The sequence below is a fragment of the Belonocnema kinseyi genome, chromosome 7, assembly GCF_010883055.1.
Source record: "Belonocnema kinseyi isolate 2016_QV_RU_SX_M_011 chromosome 7, B_treatae_v1, whole genome shotgun sequence".
In the NCBI taxonomy this organism is placed as follows: domain Eukaryota; kingdom Metazoa; phylum Arthropoda; class Insecta; order Hymenoptera; family Cynipidae; genus Belonocnema; species Belonocnema kinseyi.
Genome location: NC_046663.1, coordinates 42,516,509 through 42,538,869, shown reverse-complemented (window position 1 = coordinate 42,538,869; position 22,361 = coordinate 42,516,509). Strand labels below are relative to the sequence as shown.

Sequence of the window (22,361 nt, the reverse complement as noted above, 5' to 3'; positions counted from 1 at the left end):
ATTGCCAAGACCCAAGAATAAAAATTGGATGTACAGCGAATTTTAAAATTTTTAATTGAGATTATCTTTAACTTTGTGATATCAAAAATTTCCATACACATTGCTTTTTAAAAATACTGTAGGAAAAAATTAACAAGATCGAGCGCCGAAATTATAATTAGAGCAAATTTTCTGTAATTCTATGGGGACGGCTGAAATATCCCGAAAAATAAAATTCCCGACTCGGTAAAACTCTCTGTCCCAAAAAATACAATTCCAAAACTAATGAAATTCCTGAACAGTTTATAATATTATCGAATTTGAAAATTCCCAAATAATAAGACTCCCCAAATAAAATTGTTTGTTAATCAATATTAATTATTTATTAAAACTACGATGATAAAATATTGTTATCAAATAAATTTTTGTTTAATATTTAAAGTGTTAAAAATTATTGTTTGAATTTAAAATTAAAATTATACAAAAAATTTTACCGACAAATTAATATATAAAAACACGTGTTTTTTAATTAATCTTTCGATTTTTCAAAAGAATTTTTGTGATTTAAAAAATACTATATACATTTTCAACCAAAATATCTTATCCAGAAATATATTTTGTTTTAATTATTATTTTTAATTTAAACAATAATGTTTAAATACTTCAAACATTGAAAAAGTTGTTTCTTTGGTATAAATATTTGATTATTTCAATTAAGGGCATGTGACACAGCTAAATACCTATATTACCGACCTCACTTTTTTTGTTCAATGAATGTTTTTTTGAACCTAAGAAATTTTTTGTAAATAAAATATCGAGCTGAAACTTTGAAACTGTATTAGAGTACAATAAAGTACGTTTAGGTACTGCATTTTGGTAGGAACTTCACTGAAAATTATTTCATCTTTTTTCTGAACCTCGACATTTTTTGAACGTTCGAACTTTTTTTATACATAAAATATCAGTCTCAAACTTTGAAAATTGCAAGAGCTGAAAGAAAACTACGTTTAAGTACAAAGCTTAATGATAATAGATGTAACAAAAATTTGAACTATCAATTCCATCGGCATCAGCCGGTAACGTTGTACACGAAAATACGAACCCTCTAGAACCTCGTCTAGTGGCCGCCAGGGTTCGTATTTTCATGTACAACGTTACCGGCTGATGCAGGTGGAATTGACAGTTGAAATATATTTTTTTTATTTCTTTTATTATTAAGATTTGTACTTAAACGTAGTTTTCTTTCGGCTCTTGCATTTCTCAAAGTTTGAGACTGATATTTTATGTATGAAAAAAGTTCGAACATTCAAAAAATGTCGAGGTTCAGAAAAAAGATAAAATAACTTTCAGGGAAGTTCCTACCAAAATGCAGTACCTAAACGTACTTTATTGTACTCTAATACATTTTCCAAAGTTTCAGCTCGATATTTTATTTACAAAAAAAGTTCTTAGGTTCAAAAAAACATTCAGTGAACTGAAAAAGTGAGGTTGGTAATATAGGTATTTAGCTGTGTCACATGCCCTTAAAAAAAAAATGTGTCAAAGAAAAATTCTTTCAGCACTTGTTTATTTTGAAATGTCTTTCTATAATACTTTTTTTTTAATTAAAAATATGATTTTTCGACAACATTTTTTTTATAATTAAAAAAAGACTACCGAAAACCTGGATCAAACTTCAGATCTGAAAAAATTCAGCGATACATACATGTCAAACTTTTCTAACCTCAAAAAAATTTTCTACTGCTTTACCGCCATATTTTACGAAGAATGAGAAAACAAGAATTCGACTTCGTAGTACGATGAGGGCAGCACCTCGATAGGGCAGAAAATGTGATGTCCTATATATATAATTCCCCACTCCGACGCCCCGTACCGCATCTACGTTTATAATATCTTTGCCTCAACCTATTTATTAGAAAAAGATTTAACTCTCATCACAGAAATTGAAGATAGACATGGTGTGGCGATTCGGCGGACGATTTCAAATTCCCGGTAGAGTTTTCCAATTTTTACAGTCAACTAAAAGCAACATATTCATATTTGTCGCAAAACGAAAACATTTATTTTAAATCACGATGTTCATTCTAAACTTCCCCTAATAAATGGAGAAAAAACACTGTTAAGTAAATTAACTGGAATTGGGAATAGTTAAACTGCGATGCGGTACCTGGTGACAAAAAATCCGAACTAAAGAGAATAGGTACGATTCTAAAGATGCATTTTAATTTGCGCATAAAAATGTTTATTATATCATTCAGTTTAGAATGCACACTTCCAAAATCATCCACTTTAACAAATTTTATATTTTAATTGTTTAGTATACATTTTCTTTTAATTAATTTAAAAATGCAGATTTATGCCATTAAAAATTAGAAGCGTTTGAAATAGAAGATTTAAGATAAAAAATATTTTTAGCTGATCAACTGTAAATATAAAATAATACTTATTTTTAAAAGTGGATTGTTCTTCAAGATTTGAAAAGAGAATAATAATTAATTTTACAAGACGATTCGAAATCAGTTCGCAATTTTATAATTTCCAGGTTCTAACGTTAAAAATTATGTAAACTATTTCAACTGGAAAGTTCTATTAGTTAAACAAATGTAAACGCCGGATTGAAACTTTATAAACTGTTTTCATTTTTTAAATTTGAAATTTTTTAATTAAGAAAAATAAGAATTACTTAATTTTTAGAAATATCTGACTGTTTATTTAAAAACAGTAATTATAGTGAAATATTAAAAACTAGATTTTGAACGTCAGATTTTAATTGTTCTATTAAAAAAAAACTTCATTTGTAAGTCAAATTATTGAACTGCGATGTATAATATACAATTGAACACACATTATTCTATAAAAAAATTCAAGGAAGTTGAAGAAATATTTAGAAGTTTTGAAAAAAATTCCATTTTAAATTTTAAATGATTTGAGATAATTTCAACAAAGTGTCTACATGTGCCGACAAAATCCGGCTATTAGTAACAAAATTTCGATGTAAATAGCCCACGGCCTAATTTAAAACAAAATATAGATTTTGGCAGATTTCGTATTAAAAAATTAAAAGATTTTGAAAAATTTGGAATATCTTCAGAAAATTAAAAACCTTACATATGATAATAAATAATGATTTTTATTTTGAAAAGATAATTTTGAGTGATTATTCAAAAAGATTTAGAAAGATTTACAAAATTATCAAAAATCAATGTGGAATATTTTAAGGAAATTTGTTTAATTTGGCAAAATTTAAAAAAAAAATAGAAAAAACAGGATTAATTTTAAAGTATGTTTAGTATTTCTGTACTAATTTCGAAAATAATAAGAAATTTGAAAAAAAATGTAAACAACATGCAGATGTTTCAAGATTTTCAAATCAAATTTAGAAGCATTTTAAGGATTTTTTTAACCATTTAAAATATAAATAATTTAACTTTTAATTCAAGAAGTTTTAAGTTTATAAAAAAACGCAATCGTTCAATTTTTATTTTTTCTGGCTTAAAAATGATTTAAATTATATAATTTTGAAATTTTTTAATTCATTGGGTGCTTTTATTTGCAGCTCAGTTTTTATTAATTATTTCATTAATTATATTTAATTCAAATAGTGAAATACTTGTTTTTTTTTTTGGCAAAAATGTTTTTTGTTTGGTTTTATTTGACAAAAATGTTTTTTTTTCACTGTATAAGATGGAAATTTTATCTAAAACTATTTGTTTTTTTATTAAGATTTTTTCTAGTATTCAATCATTGTTTTAAACTTCACAAAACAATCGTAAAAACACTTTTATGCAAAAATTAATGTACAACTTTAAAATCGTATCTACTCTTTCTAGTTCCAGTTTTCGGCACCAGGTGGCGAAATGGTAGACCACCATTCCCAATAGTGGAATTTTAAACCAAACAGATACATTTTTAACTAAACTGATGAATCTTCATCTGAAATAGCTGAACTTAAACAACAAATTTATTTTTCAACAAAAAAAATTGTCAAACAAAACTTAAATGGGAATAAGTAAAATTTTTAATTAAAAAAAATACGTTCCGAAAAAAACAAACTTTGAAAAAAATAATTGCATTTTCAAACAAAGTGATGAGTTTTCAACTAAAATTGTAAGCCTTTAACTGGAAAGTTGAACTTTAAACGAGAAAGATAAATTTTCAAATAAAATGGCGAATCTTTTACTAGAATAATTAAATTATTGACCAAAAAGATGAATTTTTAATCAAGAAGACTAATTTCTAAGAAAAAAGATGAATTTTCAACTATAAAATATAATTTTTCAACCAAAGGGATGATTCGGCAAAAAATTCCTTTTACCCCCCCCCCCATAAGAATTTTTCAATCAAATAGAGCTCCTATTTCAATCATAGAAATGAATTTTTAATTCAAATAATGATTTTTAAACCAAAAAAATTAATTTTTAACAAAAGATTTTAATTGTCAATGAAGTAATTTTATTTCATACCTAAAAGATGAATTTTCAACTACGATGATAAAAATTTAACTGATATATTCGCATTTTTAACCGAAAAGATGAATTTTCAACCAAGAAGATTAAACTAGCAAAGAAAAAGATAATTTTCATTTAAAAAATATGGATTTTTAACAAAATACGAGTACGTGAATTTGTAACGAAATAGTTGAATTTTGATCATAAAAAGATCAATTCTTAACCAAAAATGGACATTCAAAACATAAGGATTCATTTTCTCCAAAGAAAAAGGCAAACTTTTCTCAAAGTTTATACGTAGTTGAATTTTAATAAAAAAAGAAAGATTAATTTTTAACCAAAAATAGAATGGATAGCTTTTTTGTTAAAAATATAATTTTTAACATAAAAAAAACGGATTTTGAGCAAAATAGTTTATTTTTCCACTGGAATAGCTAAGTTTTTAGTTACAAAAATTGATTTTCAACAAAGTAGTTACATTTTCAACCAGAGATGATTTTTTAATCAAAATGATGAATATTCAATAAAAAATTAATATTCAACAAAGGAGTTTATTGCTCAACCAACTCAATTTATTTCTAACGTAAAAGATAAATTTTCAACTAAAATTAAAAATATTTAACTGAAATACTCGACTTTTCAACCAAAAAGAAGAATTCGGAAACAAGATTAATTTTTAAACAAAAACATTGTTTTTTAAAACAAAAAAATACGATTTTCTACCAAAAAAGTAGTTTTTTAGAACACAATACGTGAGTTTTTAGCGAAATAAATGAATTTTCAATTTAAAAAGCCAAATTTACATCCAAATTATTGAATTTTGAAATAGAAAACGTCAATTATCCACTTGAAAGATATCAATTTTCTACTGAAATTGTTAAATTTTTAATTAAAAAATTGATTTTCAACAAACTAGTTAAATTTTTTAAAAGAGGTGAACTTTCAAATAAAATTATGAATTTTTCAACAAAATTAATTTTTAACAAAAGAGTTTAGTTTTCAACAGTAAATAGTTGTATTTTAAAGAAATAAATGTAAATTCCTAACGAAAACGGGGGGAAAAAATTATAATTTAGAAATATTTCCTCTTCGAAATAATGCGTTTCATCTAAAAAATACTTAAAGTACTTTTTTTTTAAGCTTCGGAAGAAGGAATTTTTAAATTCTAACGAATTTTGACTTGGAACAGGGATTTTTACACTCCTCTATTCTAAAATCTAAATCCCAGTTTTAATTCTTTCAAAAAATTTCGGTCCATGTCCAAAAATTCCTGTCTCAAGGGAAATGATATTTATTAACCGAAAATCCCTGCCCTACAATAAAAACGATAATTATTTTCACTCATACGCTCTACAACTATTGATAAAGTAAAAATCACTTATCTAAATCCAAAATTACATAAATAATGAAAACATGAATTTTGCTACAAGCAGGAGACAATTCCCGGGTTTTAATTTAATTCCCAGTCATTTCCCGGGCAACAAAAATATTCAAATTATCATATTGAACTTAATATAAAACGAATTTTTAACACAATAATTAATGTTCAAACAAAAGAAATGAATTTTCAATTTAAACGATAAATCTTCAAAAACAAAAAAACATTTTTTTTTAAACAAATCAGTTTAACTTTCAACCAAGTAGAGTTGAATTTTAAAACAAAATTATTAATTTTCAACCAAGATGAATAATTTTCTAACAAAAAGGACGGATCTTAAACAAAATACGTAAACTTCCAACTAAAAGAAATGAATTTTGATCAAAAAATAGAATAGTTAAATTTTCAGTTAAAAATAATAATTTTAAACCAAACAAACTACAAAATTTTCAACAAAAGAGTTCATTTTTCAATCAGAGATTCAATTTAAAAAAATCAATGATTAATTTATATTCACAGTTGATCCAATAAAAATCTTTAATATTTCGAATCTATAAAATGGCAATATGAAATTCTTATATTGAAATATAGGTTTAAAATTTTTAAATGGAAAATTTTCGAATCACGCATTCTAAACTGAATGGTATCAAAATTGAAAAAGATCAAAATCAAACTAATTAAAAAAAAAAAAAAACAGTTAAAATCAAAGTTGAAAGCACTTTTTTTTTATTTGTAAAATTACCGGTCAAAAAATAAATTCACGGCTTTTCCGGTCTCAAAAAATTCCCGGTGTCCCGGTCCAGCAGCCACCCTGAATTAAGGACTACATATAAAAAAAAAGATTCTGGACCGCAAGAGATGAAGAAAAATCTATGATTTAAAATTCATTCAACCCAAAGTTTTGAATCTCCCGGCAAAACGATTTGTCGGCTTCTTCTAGTTCAATAAAATTTCCGGTTTGAATTTTATATTACAATCAAAACAACAAGAATAAAGCACGCTCTAAAAAATAACCCTAACAATTCCAGGTTTTTCAAATTTTTCATATCAGGATGTCTAGCGATTCTTAGGAACAAAATTCAAGATCTTTTCCAGGTTTTCCAGGTTAAGAAATCAAAATTTTCCAGGTCTCCTTTTTTTACATCAAATAATGAAATAAACGTTCGTCATACATGTAAAAAATGAGCCATTTCATTTTTTATTAGCCAACAATTTCTAAAGAAAGCCGAATCGTAAATAAACAAATTACAAACCTTAGTGAAAGCTTGAAATTTTGGTGAAATCTTTGACAAATCTTTTGGCATTTATCAAAGCTTTTGTAAAATCTTTAAAATTCTTGAAACCTTTGTGAACTCTTTCATTAATCTTTGCTTGCGAAATCTTTTGTGTTTGTTTAAAATCATTGAAGTATTTTGAAATCTTCTCAAATGTGTTAAAACCTTTTGAAATCGCTTCAAATCTTTGAAATGCTTTGAAATTCTTAAAATCTTTTGAAATCCTTATGAATTCTTTAAAGAAATTGTGAATTCTTCTCTAAGTCTTTTGTATTCGTTAGAAATCAATGGAATATTAGAAATATTTGTGAAATCATTATGAAATTTATTGTACTGTACCCTTGTTGAAATATATTGAGCCCTTGAAACCTTTAAAATCTACGAAAACTTTGTGAAATTTTATTTAATCTTTATAAAATCTTTGAAATGTTTCTTTAATGTTTGTTCGTGAAATCTTTTCTGTTGGTTCGAAATTATTACAATCTTTTCAAATCTTCTCAAATTTTTTGAAACCTCATGAAATCATTAAAAAAATCTTTTAAATGTTTTGAAATCTTTGAAATCTGGTGTACCAGATTCTCTTGTTGGAATATTTGAAATTCTTGAAATGTTTTGAAATCCTTGAGCATTCTTTAAAATATTTGAGAAATCTTTTGTAATCGTTTGAAAACTTGTCAAATCTTTGAAATCTTTTGACATGTCCTAAAAAATGTTAAAGTCATTTAAAATCTTTTGAAAGTTTTAAAATCTTGATGTAACGTTCGAAATCTTTGTAAATTCGTTGGAATTATTTAAATTATTACAAATCCTAATTAAACCTTTTGATATGTCCTAAAAAATGTTGAAATTGTTTAAAATATGGGAAATGTTTTGAAATCTTAGAAATGTGGTTTAATATACCATTTTTAAAATCTTTAAATTCTTTTGTAAGTTTTAAAATTTTTGTCAAATGTCCGAAATCTTTGTGAGAAATTCTAAATCTTTATAAAATGTTCGAAATATTTGGGGAATTTTTGTGAAGTCTTTTTAATCTAGTGTATTCCCCTTTTTTGAATGTTTGATATCCTTGAAATCTTGGTGAAATATTTTGAAATGTTTATAAAATCTTTCTTAAATTTTTGTTTGTGAAATTGCTGTAAAATCTTAATTAAAATCTGGCGCGCGCGCGCGCCTTTTTTAAATCGTTCACATCCTTAAAATGTTGAAAATATTTGGAAATCTTTAGAAATATTTTGTAACCTTTTGAAATCTGTTGTACACTCAAAAACCGAGTGGTCAACCCCTCGAAAAATCCGTTGTATGACCATGGCTTATTCTAATTCTGAATTAACATCGAAATTTCAAACTAATAATTTTTATAATTTCCAAGTTGAACACCTCAACAAAAAGTGCCCTGAAATATCTTTATTTATTCCGTAATAAGCAAAAGATAAATTATATCTTCACCAATAAAAAAAATGTTCAAAATTAAAAGAATAATTAAAATTCAAGTAGAGTTCCAGGTTTTCAAGGTCACTAGACATCCTTCAGATAGATCAGTAACCCTCAGATTATCCCCCTAATTGCAAAAATAATGAAAAGAAATAAAAGAAAAACACAATAATTACATACCTCTGGCGGTTCATTCGACTTCTGTGACGAAATCAACGGATCATCTTCATCCTGAGTCGAGGCGCTTCGATTCTGGCAGCATCTATTAGAACAGCTTTCCCTGCTGTACTCATTATTTTGCATTGTCACGGGCTTAGAATTACAGGAATGTGCAAATTCTCTCGACAAGTTGCACTGCTTTGCAAAATGCTGCTGCTGGCAACCATCCTCCTCCTCCTCCTCATCATCATCATCATTATCGTGAAAGGATCGACGGCAGTGATGAGCAGCTGTCTGATGATGATGATGATGCTGCTGCTGTCTCAAGGTACTTTCGTGCTTTTGCGCAACTTTTGACAAGCCATAAGCTGAACACTCTCTCCTTGTCGAGGAGTGATCATCGAATCCAGCTGAAAAGGAATGTCTTCGAAAGTCCCCAACTGCTGGCGCTGCTGCTGCACAGCTCTGGACACGATTGCAGGGATGACAGTCGGCGCGTCTCGTCAAATTGTGGTGATTGCAGCCACCACATCTCTCGTAATTATTCATTTCGGGACTGTGAGAACAGCAGGCGTGTTTCTGCTCCTCCATCAGGTGTTTGCAGCCCGACCAGGAAAGCCGATGGGATCGCGAATTGCAATTGTAGCTGTCGTCAGCTGTGAGGGAACTTCGTCTGCGAGAGGGTCGCTCGTTCACCTTGGGCGAAGAATACTTTGGAATGCTGCTACTTCCGGGGGAATTCGAGAATTTAGAAATTATGGAGTCGCTGAAGAAGCGAGACTGGGATTTTGGCCTTCTGGTGCTTGAATAGAGCAGAGGGCTGCTGCTGTTATTCAACAAGTTTGTGTGCGGTGTCTTTTGCCAGCAAAGACCCGATTTCAAATCAGCTGACTTGGCAGATATTTCGAATTCCTCAGTCGTCGATTCCAGATTAATCTGAAAATAAGACACAATTTTTTCAACACAGGCCTCGGACTAGTGTTTAATTTTTGTTTATATGATTTTTTTTCCTAAAGATTTTTAATTAAATAAACTGATTTCATGTCAAATCATGCAAGGAAGTCTGCATTGAAAAACGAAGAGAATGACACCTGGAACAGTAGGAACAAAAAAATGTTTCAGCTAGACATGCAGTTTTTTATAAAACCACTTTTTTTCGTGTTTTTCATCAGTTTTTCTAGATTATCTCGGCAACCGTGTAATGTATTACAGAAACAAGCCAGCCGTTGGATTTAGCATTCAAAAATGCATCGAAATCATATATTTATTTTTATTGAAACATTTTTTCACAGCATTCTATCTCCTGATTTGTAATTTTCCAAACAAAATTTTCATCCAAAAAATCTCGAAAACATGACGTGCTGCAGAGAAATGGAGGCCAGATTCGGATTCAGCACAAAAAACTACTCTGAAAATGACATATCTCATTCCATGAGCACATAGGTCACACTTTGTTGACCAGTGTAACATTACAATTTCATAAAAACTGCCGAAATAATTTTTAATATGATGCAGTTTTTTTAAAGCAAATATACATATTAGGTTTGTTTTTCTTTCGTGTGATAAGGAATTATCAGCTCTATCAAATGATCCGAGAAAAATGTCAAAATTGAGAAAATGACGGCAGCTTTTCTGAAAATTTGCGAAATGGAGTTTCTCGAAAAGCCCACATTAATTTTTTTTTGTGTGGATTATCTATGATATAAACTACATATTCTCTAAGTTTGGCTTTTGGTAAACAATTTCTTCCTATAGAAAAAAAATATATTTTTCGAAAAAAAGAATGTTATTTTTTTCAAAAACTACCGAATAAAGGAGTAAATATCAAGGAAAGAATTTGTTTAGAAACTAATTTCCTATAAGAAAGAAATTTTCAAATATATGGCACCACATCAATTAATGTAATTATTTAGCCAAACATGATTATCTCGATCCGGATATATTATCGCCTCTTGTACAATTAATATTAACTTTTTTTTTTGGTATTTCGTTTTTTTGCTGTTTTTTTTACATATAAATTAATTTGGTACCATAAATTAAAAAAAGTGAAAAAAGCTTTGTTAAAGTAAATTCATTTCCAAAAAACTTTTCCCCTTGATATTTATTTACTCCTTTCTTCGGTAGTAAAAAAAATAAAACACCAATAAATATTAAAAATTGATTATACAAGAGGCACTAATGTATCCAAATCGAAATAATCATGATTGAGTAAATAAGTGTATACATTGATATCCATATATTAAAAAAGTTTAATAGACTTTTTTTTACAGGAAATTCATTTCTAAATTAATTTTTTCCATGATATTTACTCATTTCTTCTGTAGTTTTTAGAAAAATTGAGATTTTGATTTTCTTTTTTCGAAAAATGTTTTCTCAATAGGAAGATATTGTTTACCAAAAACCAAACTTGTAGAATATGTAGTCCATATTATTGACAATCCACCAAAGAAAAACAAGAAATGTTAAAGGTGACCTTTTCAATAAAATCCATTTTCAAAATTTTTAAATTTTTAATATTTTCTTCGGATCAAACGATAGAGTTAAGAATTTCTCATCGCATGAGATAAAAATCAACTAAATATGCATATTTCAAAAAGAAACTGCATGATTTTGAAAAATATTTTGGCAGTTTTTATGAAATTATAATGTCATTTTCTGACCTTATTGAAAATAAAAAAAAGATCAATTTTTAACCAAAAATTGTGTAGTAAGATTGGTACTGAGGATAATTAATTCGCAATAAAAAAATAAATTTGCAACAAAACAGTTTAAATTTTTACCAAATAGTGGAATTATCACCCGAGAATATGAATTCTCAATAAAAAACAGTTAATTTACAACCACTCAATTGAATGTTAAGACAAAATAGTTAAATTTTGAGTTTAAGGAAATAATTTTTTTAAGTTTTTTTTTAATCAGATAAAATTATGAATCTTCAGCCAAAAAAAATAAACTTTTAAGAAATTAGTTCAGCTTTATCAACCAACAAGTATAATTGTCAACTTAAACATTAATTATCTGCAACTAAAATTAATTTAATATTTATTTATTTACATATAAATAAATTGACAATAATAATTTAAATATTTATTTACATAACAAAATTATTACATTTCTAATAAAACAACAAAAACTAATTTTCAAATAGAATATATGAATCTTCAACAAAAAAAATGAACCTTTATTAAATTAGTACCACTTTCAATCAAAGAATTGAATTTTTGACCTAAAAGTTATATTTCAATTTTTAATTTAAAAAATTAATTTATAACAAACAAAAAAACAGTTTTTAACCAAAAAAGATACATCTTCAACAAAAATAAAAAAAGAGAACATTTGAGAAAGTAATTTAAATCTCAACCTAAAAAATTGGGTTTTGAATAAAAAAATTAGTCGGTGATAGTTTAGTCAAGAATATATTTTTATTTTAAACCAAAAACAGTTGAATTAAACCAAAAACTACTGTTAAAAAAATGGTTAAATCCTCAACAAAAACAGATTAATTTTCTACCTAATAGTTAAATTTTCACCCAGAAAGATAAATTCCCAACAGAGAAGATTAATTTTCGACCAAAAGAATTGAATTTTTGTATTTTCAGCACAATAGTTAAATTTTCAACTAAAAAAATTAATTTTTAAGAAAAAAAAACGAAGTTTTAACTCAAATATATGAATCACCTGAATTTTTTGAAGTAGAAGTTAGTTTTCAACCAATCAGTTAATTTTTCAACAATAAAGTAAGAAAGATTTTTCAGACAATACAGAACAGAAATCTTAAAAAGGTTGAATTTTTATGTCACAGACGAATTTTCTACAAATTAGTTGCTTTAAAAAAAAATAAGAATTATCACCAAGCAACTTAAACAAAAAGCAGTTGTATTCAACCCAAAAAAATAGGAATTTTCAACAAAAAAAAGTTGAATTCTCAATAAAAAAATAAATAAAATAAAAATTAAAAAGGTTAATATTAAACTAATGAAATGAATTTTCAACCAAAAAGATTTAATTTATACCACAAAAGATCAATTTTTGGCCGAAAAGATTAATATTCCACTACAAAACATGGAATAGGTAAATTAACAGTTATTAAAAATTAATTTTAAGCTAAAAAATACACATTTCATCAACAAAACAGTTTAATTAAAACAACAATATGAGCTCTTAACGAAAAATATAATATTTAATATCTCCACCAAAAAAAAAGATGATTTTTTAAACGAAAAAGATGAATTATCAACAAACATGTGGAATTTTCAACCAAAAAGATTTTTCAGTCAATAAAAAAAAAATATAGATGCAAAAGGTTGAATTCTCAAGTCAAAAATACGAATTTTCTATACACTCAAGTTGCATTTTCAAACAAAAAATATGATTTTCACGGAAAATGTATAATATATTATTATTATTAATTTAACAATTAATTTCCAAACCAGAAAAAAATAATTTTTAAAAAAGTTGTTTAATTTACAACCAAGAAATATTTTTCAGTCAATATGAAGGAAAAATTTATCCAGGAGGGTTAATTTTTATGTCAAAGGCAAATTTTCTACAAACCTGTTTCATTTATAAACCGAAAGTATTAATTTTCACCAAAATGATTCACTTCTCAACCAAAAAAGATGAATTGTCAGCGACTAATACAATAGTTGCTATATCAATCAGAAAATATTTTACGTTTAAACAAAAAACAGTTCAATTTGACCAAAAAATAAGAATTTCCAACAAAAATAGTTGAATTCCCAATCAAAACAGAACTATTTTTAAATAAAAAGTAGCATTTTTAACAAACAAAAAAATTTACGATAAGAATTGAATTTTTACACCAAAACGACGAAGTTTCAACCAATGAAATGAACTTTCAACCAAAACGCTTAATTCTCTACAAAAAAAAGAAGATATTTCAAAAAAATATTTAAACTTTCAACCAAAAACGGTGAATTCCTAACGAAAATGTATTATTTTATATCTAAAAAAAGACAAATTTTTTAACCAAAAAGATAAATTTTCAACAAAAGTGTTGAATTTTCAACAAAGACCTATTTTTCAGACAATAAAAAATAAAATTATTCAATAGATTGAACTTTTTTGTCAAAGATTAATTTTCTACAAACCAGTTGCACTTTCAAACTAAAAATATGAATTTTCACCAAGAAACTTAATTTTATACCAAAAAAGATGCATTCTGAATAATTAATACAACAGTTGATCTCACGGCCAAAAAAGATTATATTTTTTAAACAAAAAACAGTTTAATTCAACCAAAAAATAAGAACTGACGGAAAATGTAATACTTGATATCTCAAATAAAACAAAGAAGATTATTTTTTTAACCAAAAAGATGAGTTTTCAACTAAGAATGGTTTTTCAGTTATAAAGAAAAAAACAATTTATCCGAAAGGTTGAATTTTTATATTGAAGTAGAATTTTCTACAAACGAGTTGCATTTTCAAACTAATAATATTAATTTTTACCAAAAAAAACTCAATTTTCAATAAAATAATTCAATTTTGAACTAAAAAATATGTTACATTTAAACAAAAAACCGTTAAATTCAACCAAAAAATAATAATTTTCAACAAAAATAATCGAATTTCCGACCAAAGCCGAATTATTTTAAAATAAAAAGTTGCATTTTTAACAAAACAAACAAAAAAATAATTAATTAATTTCTACGACAAGTGATGAATGTTTAAACCAAAAAGACTATTTTTCTACAAAAAGATGCATTTTTTACCAAGAAGAATAATATTATATCACAAAATATGGGATAGGTAAATTTTCAAAAAAAAAAACAAATTAATTTTCAACAAAAAATACACATTTCAAAAAAATATGTAAATTTTCAACAAAAAATTATATGCAAAAAAATTCCACAAAACAGTTTAATTTTCAATCAAAAAAGATTAACTCTTCACGAAAAGTGTAATATTTGATATCACAACCAAAAAAGAGATACAATTTTAAACCGAAAATATGAATTTTCACCAAAGAACGTAATTTTTAACCAAATAGTTGAATTTTTTAAATCAAAATTGTTGAATTAAAAAAAATAGATAAATTCTTCAAGAAAAATGAAACATTTGATATCCCAATCAAAAAAGTTATATTTTTTAACTGAAAATATGAATTTTAACCGAAAAACGTAATTTTTAACAATATAGTTGAATTTTTTAAATCAAAATAGTGAAATTTTGAATCAAAAAGACCAATTTCAACAAAATAGTTGAATTTTCCACGAAAAAAGATGAAATCTTCACGAAAAATGTAATATTTGCTATCTCAACCAAAAAAGAGATACATTTTTAAACCGAAAGTATGAATTTTTACCAAAGAACGTAATTTTTAACCAAATAGTTGAATTTTTTAAATCAAAATAGTGAAATTTTGAATCAAAAAGACCAATTTTCAAGAAAACAGTTGAATTTTCAATGAAAAAAGATGAAATGTTCACGAAAAATGTAATATTTGCTATCTCAACCAAAAAAGAGATACAGTTTTAAACCGAAAATATAAATTTTCACCAAAAAACGTAATTTTTAACTGAATAGTTGAATTTTTTTAACCAAAATTATGGAATTAAACAAAAAAATATGAACTCTTCAGGGAAAATGTAATATTTGATATCTCAACCAAAAAAATAGATGAATTTTTAAACCAAACATGAATTTTCACCAAAAAACGTAATTTTTAACAAACTAGTTGAATTTTTTATACCAAAAATAGTGAAATTTTCAATCAAAAAGACAAATTTTCAATAAAACAGTTAAATTTTTAACGAAAAAAGATGAAATCTTTACGAAAAATGTAATATTTGATATCTCAATCAAAAAAGAGATAAATTTTTTAACCGAAAATATGAATTTTAATAAAAAAAACTTAATTTTTAATCAAAATATTAGAATTTTAAAACAAAAAACCTGTTTTTCAGATTCAGAGGGTCTTAAAACGTCGACATTTGATAAAAAATTGGGGGAGGTCAAATTTTACACAAATCTAATACCTTCTCTGATGAGAATGTGAAAAGATGAACTCTTCACGAAAAACGTAATATTTAATATCTCAACCAAAAAACCTACGCATTTTTAAAACGAAAATATGAATTTTCACAAAAAAAACTTAATTTTCAACCAAATAGTTGAATTTTTAAACCAAAAATAGTAGAATTTTCAAGAAAAAATAAAAAAAAAAAAAAAAAAAAAAATATATATATATATATTATACCACAAAAGATGGAATAGATACATTTTCAGTTAAGAAAATTAATTTTCAACAAAAAATAGACATTTCAAACCAGTATTTAAATTTTTAACCAAACTTTGAATTTTCAGCAACAAAAAAAAGAGATTTTTCTTCAAAGAGATTTTTTCAAATAAAAAATAATAAATAAATAAAAAAACAACAGAATTTTCAACAAAAAAGTTTAATTTCACCAAAAAATTTTTAATTTAGGCCAAAAAAGAAAGAATTTTTACAAAAGTTCTTTAATTTTCAACCAAATAGTAATTTTTTGAACTAGAAGATAAATTAAAAGAAAAATACGAAATAAAAAAATATAAGTTTGTAAGAATGACTTGTTATTAACATGCTTTCTTTTTTTTAAATCCATTTTCAGTAAAGTTCTACTCTTATTCAAGAGAATTGATATTATATTCTTCACTCAAGTATATATTACAAAATCTTTGCAAGATTATGTGCATGACCCTTGAACTTCAATCTCAGTTTATTAAAAATTCCCCGACCAGTTTTCAATTCCCCAATTTTCCATAATTCCCGGATCTGCAGCAACCCTGCTTCAACTATCTTTATGCAAAAATTGTTCATCTATTGCAAATCTTTTCGAAAATTGCTCAATCATAACACAGTATTTCGAAAAATAAAATAAAAGTAATATAAAATAATGCTGAAAACTTACTTCTTTGCCCCAGATGTTAATTGTCCCGTTCACTTCAGTCATCCTGACCTCCAAATTGCCTAAAAGATACGGCCCACATTCACGTACAATTCCTTTATTCGGCACCTTTCCCGGATCTTCCGCCTGAATCAAAAAGCTCCGATCTTTGCTATTTTCATCGTCCTTATAAATAAAGTACTTCAATCCATCCCCAAGATCCGATTTTTTCATATTTCCCTCATCGCGCTCACCATCATCATCATCATCATCATCATCATTATCCTTGGTCCCATTTTCCGTACACTCATCACTTTCCGAGGGCAATCCATTCATCTGCGAAGTGGTCTCATTGCCCGAATCCTGACTCACCACCTTCTTTCGCGCCGATCCCGAGCCCAGAGTATGCGGTATTTTAAAGGGCTGCTCAAAGGCAGTTGCTCCCAATTCCGTGGCCTTTCGCTTCTTCGAATTAAGGGGCGTCTGTCCGGAAGTCGAGGCCTCCTGTTCCTGGGCCTGAGACTCGCCACTTTTTTCAAGTGGACTACTAATACTCGTTTTACCCTGAGTGATATTCGACAGAGTTTGCAGAATTCGCGAGGACGTGATAAAAGCTCGTGAGAATGTACGCGGCAATTTTTTCGGCGTATTCTCAAAAACACTACTGTCATCCGAATTCAGAGCTTTTCTCACGTCCGGCGATTGGATGGAAATAGCCGGACTGGGGGCGCTCTCTGACCACTGATGAATTGAACTCACCGCCGAATTAATACTACTAATTGAGAGTTTAATATCGGGTTTTCCCGCCGCCAAGGTGTCCATTTTAGCCTCTTCAACAGCAGCAGCAGCAGCAGCAGCAGCAGCAGCAGCAGGCTGCTGATTCTCGGTCTGCACGCTCGTCGACTTTCTCTCACGACTCTTACTCTTCTCGTGTTCTTTCAGCACCTTTTTTAAACTCTCGAGCTCCAGCTTCATCGCGACATTCTCCTCGACTGTTTTCTGATAAGCCACCTGCAAACAGTCGAATTGCGCATTTCTCTGATTGAGCGAGGCTCGCAACATACTGATTTCACGACTCTCGGCTTTAATTTTCTCCGGACTTTGATGCACCTCATTCACAGAATTCTCAAGATTCTCCTCGTACACCTCATCATCCTCATAGTCTTCCGAAATCTCATGATTGCTTCGCACATTCGTGATTTTTATGGAATTGGCATTGCTCTTCAGATTGGGCGATGTTTTCTCGGGTGATATTAAACACACGTCGTTGGATTCGACCTCGACTTCCTCGGGAACGGGTCCGCGCATATATTCCTCGTAACTGAGTGTTCGCAGATTGACCAGGTCGTTCGATGATTCCGTGCCATTCACGTGGCTCAGAGAAACTCCCTTTATTATGGGCGTGCAGGTCACTGAGGATTCTGCACTAAATTCAATGATTCCATTCGTTTTGCCGACTTTATCTTCACGATTTTGCTTATCGGGTGAAGAACTGTCCACCTCCATGGGCATATTTGAGTCAGTCGAGATTCTGTCAGAGGACAGGCGCAAGGTCAGAGGTTCCTCGCCATTTTCCATTGGCTCTAACGTCGCATATGTTGGATTTTCATCATCGGGACTTTCCTCGCGTTCCAATTTTTTTATCACCTTTTCTGCGTAATCTTTTATGTTCCTACTACCTGTTGACGACTTTCGTCTATTCTCTTTAGAATCTGAAAATAAGGTTGCACACGTTATTTCATATGAAACTAATTATGAGAATTCAGGCTTCACAGTGACCATGAAGAGTATTTTACGGAAAATATCAGTCAACACAGTACCTATTGTCGTTAAAATAGGTGAATAGGTGACATTTTTTTTTAATAGGTGAAAAATAGGTAACAAACAAATGTTAAATAAGACAAAAAAGTTGTAATTCTTTGTTTGTTTTTTTTTTTTTTTATTAAAACGGCCCCACTTAGAACTAATTTTCAATTAATAAAAATTAATAAAAACTATTTTTTTACGAAATCATTTAATTGTTTACAACATAGTTAAATCCGTTACCAAATGGTTGATTTTTCGAACAAAAAAAGATGAATAGTCTGCATTTTTACACCATAAAAGTTCAATTTTTAACCAAAAAAATAAGCAGATGATTTTCTACTGCGAAAAATTAATTTTCAATGAAAACAATGGCGATAAAAACGAATTTTCTACAAAAAAGTTCAATTTTATACCAAATTTTTTAATTTCCAACAAAATAGTTTAATCCTCAACTTAAATAGATAAATCATCAACTATTAAATTGCAAAAAAAACTTTAATAAAAAATAAAAAACAGATTTGACCAAACAGTATATATTTTAAACATGGCTAGATTTTGACAAAAAAAAGTTATTTTCTACCAAAAAGAAGACAAATTTTCAACACAAAAAAAAAAACATAATGTTTTAACCACAATGTTGAATTTTTAACCAAAAATGGAGTAGATAAATTTTCATTGAGAATAAATTTTCAATAAAAACAAAAACGAATTTTCTACACAACAGTTTAATTTTATACTAATTTGTTGAATTATTAAGCCAAAAAGCCTAATTCTCTATCAAACAATTTAACTTTAAAAACAAGAACATGAAATAATACCAAAAAGTTAATTTGAAATTAATCCGTTGACTTTTTAACAAAATATTTGAATTGGTAGTTTAAAAAAACTTGTTTACAACAAAAAGAAATTTTAATTTAATATTTTAACCAAAAAAATAGAACTTTCAACTAAAATTATGAATCATAAACGAAAAAAATGAAATGTAACAAAATTCGTTCAACTTTCAACCATTTAATGGAATTTTTAATGAATAATTTTTTTGGTTCAAAATTCTAATTTTTATTCACAAATTCTACTATTTAGTTAAAGATTTAACTATTTTATTGAAAATTAAAGTCTTTTGTTACAAAGTAATAGTTTTTGGACGAAAAATTATATTGTTTAGCAGGCAATTCATTTTTTTTTAATTGAAAATTAATATTTTTTAGTTGAACATTCATCTTTTTGATTAAAAATTAATTCTTTTTATTCGAAAAGTCTATTATTGTATTTTTGTTTAATAAATAATTTCTTTTACTTAAAAAACATACTTTTTGTGAAAATTAAACGATTTTTTGAAAGTAATCGTTTTTAGTCGAAAATTAATGCTTTTGTTTAAAATTCATATTTTTTTGTTGAAAATTTATCTTTTGGTAGACAAATCTTTTTTAAGTTGTTGCAAATTTACCTTTTATATTTGAAAGTTAATCATTTTTATTGAAAAGCCTACTATTATATTTTTGGCGTTTAGTTCAAAATTCTACAAATTGTTTGGAAGTTTATTTATTTTATTGAAAATTGAACTAGGTTCTTAAAAAGTCACCTTTTTTATTTTAAAATTAACCTCTTGGTTCAAAAAAATTATTTCGATTGAAAGTTAGTTCTTTTTATAAAAAAAGGTATCATATTTCTTTTTCAGAATTAATATGAATTCAACTATTTAGTTAAAAAGTCATATTTTTTGTCGAATATTGATACTTTTTGGATTGGAAATTCTCTTTTACTTTAAAAATCGTCTATTTGGGTGGAAAATTCAACTATTTGCTAACAAAAAATATCATCTTTTGGCTAAAAATTTATCTCTTGGTTAAAAATTCTACTATTTGGTTGAAAATTTAACTGTTTTGATTAAAAGTAATCTTCTGTGGTTAAAAATTGATCCTTTTTGATTGAAATCTAATTATTTTTATTTGAAAAAAATTTATATTTTTATTTTTAATTAATCTAAATTCAACTATTTTCTTAAAAAGTAATTTTTTTAAATCAAAATTTCAACTGATTTATTAAACACTTGTATTTTTGGATAGAAAATCAATCCTTCTGGTGTAAAAATCCTCATTTGTTATAAGTCATATTTTTTAGTTGAAAATTCGTCTTCCTTGCTTCAAAATTAAACTGGCTTGTAAAATATTCAACTTTTCAAATTGAAAATTTAAGATTATTTTTGAAAATGCAACTCTTCCTGGCTGAAGTTGAATCTTTTTTGTTTGAAAATTCGATCATTTGGTACAAGATTCGTCGATTAGGAAAGTGTAATAAAAACTGTATTTGATGTTGTAATTTTGAATAAAATTGTACTTTTTCAACTGAAAAAAGGTGACAAAAGATGAGAAATCCCAAAATAGGAGAAAAAGGTGACAAATTCCTAAAACAGGTGACAAAAAGTGTCAAATTCTTCAAATTTTGCGGTAAACTAAAAGTAAAACATTCACATTTGCTGCAAAATTCGAACTCTTATTTCAACTCATGAGGTTCATTCTGAGAATCCTTTAACATAAGAGACCCAAACATTGCAAAATCAATTAATTTTAAAAATAAAAGTATGAATCTTTAATTAAAATAGTTGAATTTTAAACCAAAAAGAAAATTTTTAAAAATAATAAAATGAATTTTTAAACAAAAAAATCAATTTTACACACACACACACACAAAGTTATCAACAAAATACGTGAATTTTTAACGAAATACTTAAATTTTCAATTAAAGAAAAGAAATCGGATTCGGATTGAAACGGATCTCCATTACTGTTTCAGATTTCAGATTTACAGTTGATAAAATTAAACTCTTTCTATCAAAAATGTTCAAATTCAAATGCTTTTAATTTTTTATTGTTTAAATCTTTAAAACCGCATTTTCATTATTTCAAAAACTGCTAAAATCGAACTTGGGCAGATTTTTCTTCTGAAAATTCGTAAAATTCCCGGCTTCCCTGTCCGGCGGTCACCCTCTTTTTTATAAAAAAAATCTTCTAATTTTTTAATTTTTGTTAACCTTTAAAACTGTATTTTAAAATTTATTAAATTAAAATATATGCTTAAAAATCTAAAATGCAAAAATTTTTCGAATTAAGCATTCTAAACTAAATGATCTAATAATTGATCAAAATCACAATTTAACAAATTATTTAAAAAACGGCTGAAATCAAAGTTGGATCAAATTTTTATTCTAAAAATGTTGTGCAATTCCGGGTCAAAAAAAAAAATAAATAAAATAAATAAATTATATATATATATATATATAAAAGAAATTTCTTTACCTTTAGATTTTCCATATCCGGAACTTTTACCGCCCATATATTGCTCATAGGTCGACAACTTCGTTTGTTCTTTAATATCCTGGATGTAACGTTTAACCTTGCTCTCAACATGTTCATATCTTCCTGATCCTTGATAGGGTCTCGATTGCGGAGACTGATAACTGTAGGGATTTTTCTTAATCCCAGATCTCTCCCAAGCAAAGCCCGAATTTCGTCTTTTATTATTACGAGCTTCAACGACCGACAAATCTTGCAGAGACTGACTTCGCTCCTTGTGAATTTTTTTAATGCTATTGGTGTGGCGAAGCACAAAATCATCGGAGGCTCTTTCATAACGGTCCGCTTCAAATTCATCCGATTCTCGCTCATAACGATCTCCATCGTAATCATCTCGAGCATCATAATCGTCCTCGTCTTCATCATCATCCTCTTCGTCAATCATGTCTGTAAATTATTGGTTTGGTTATGCTGTCAAAAATAATTCTTTAGTGCAAATTAAAATCGAATTGATCAAATTCTGTTTTAGAAAACATCTGTGAAACAAAAAAGAATTGATTGTAGTTTCAAAGAATTTTTTTTAAATACTAGAATACGCCCAATAAAATAGTTTTCTAATCGAACGAAATTTTTCTTATAACAAGAATAATTTTTATCTCATAAAAAAAAACCCATTTCTTGAAACATGAAAATAATTTTTCAATCA

The 22,361-nt window shown here is 27.1% G+C and overlaps 1 protein-coding gene across 3 annotated transcripts in view; it reads right to left on the bottom strand.

Moving 5' to 3' along the window:
• The window catches only part of LOC117175800 (probable serine/threonine-protein kinase kinX), a 52,737-nt gene that overhangs the window by 17,200 nt on the left and 13,176 nt on the right, over positions 1-22,361 (bottom strand). For all 3 annotated transcript variants that reach the window (XM_033365548.1, XM_033365547.1, XM_033365549.1), the window contains 3 exons: positions 21,659-22,102; positions 16,582-18,269; positions 8,691-9,605 (listed from right to left, as the gene is read on the bottom strand). In XM_033365548.1, the coding sequence (XP_033221439.1) occupies positions 8,691-9,605; positions 16,582-18,269; positions 21,659-22,102 (3,047 nt within the window). The remainder of the gene's footprint in view (positions 1-8,690; positions 9,606-16,581; positions 18,270-21,658; positions 22,103-22,361) is intronic.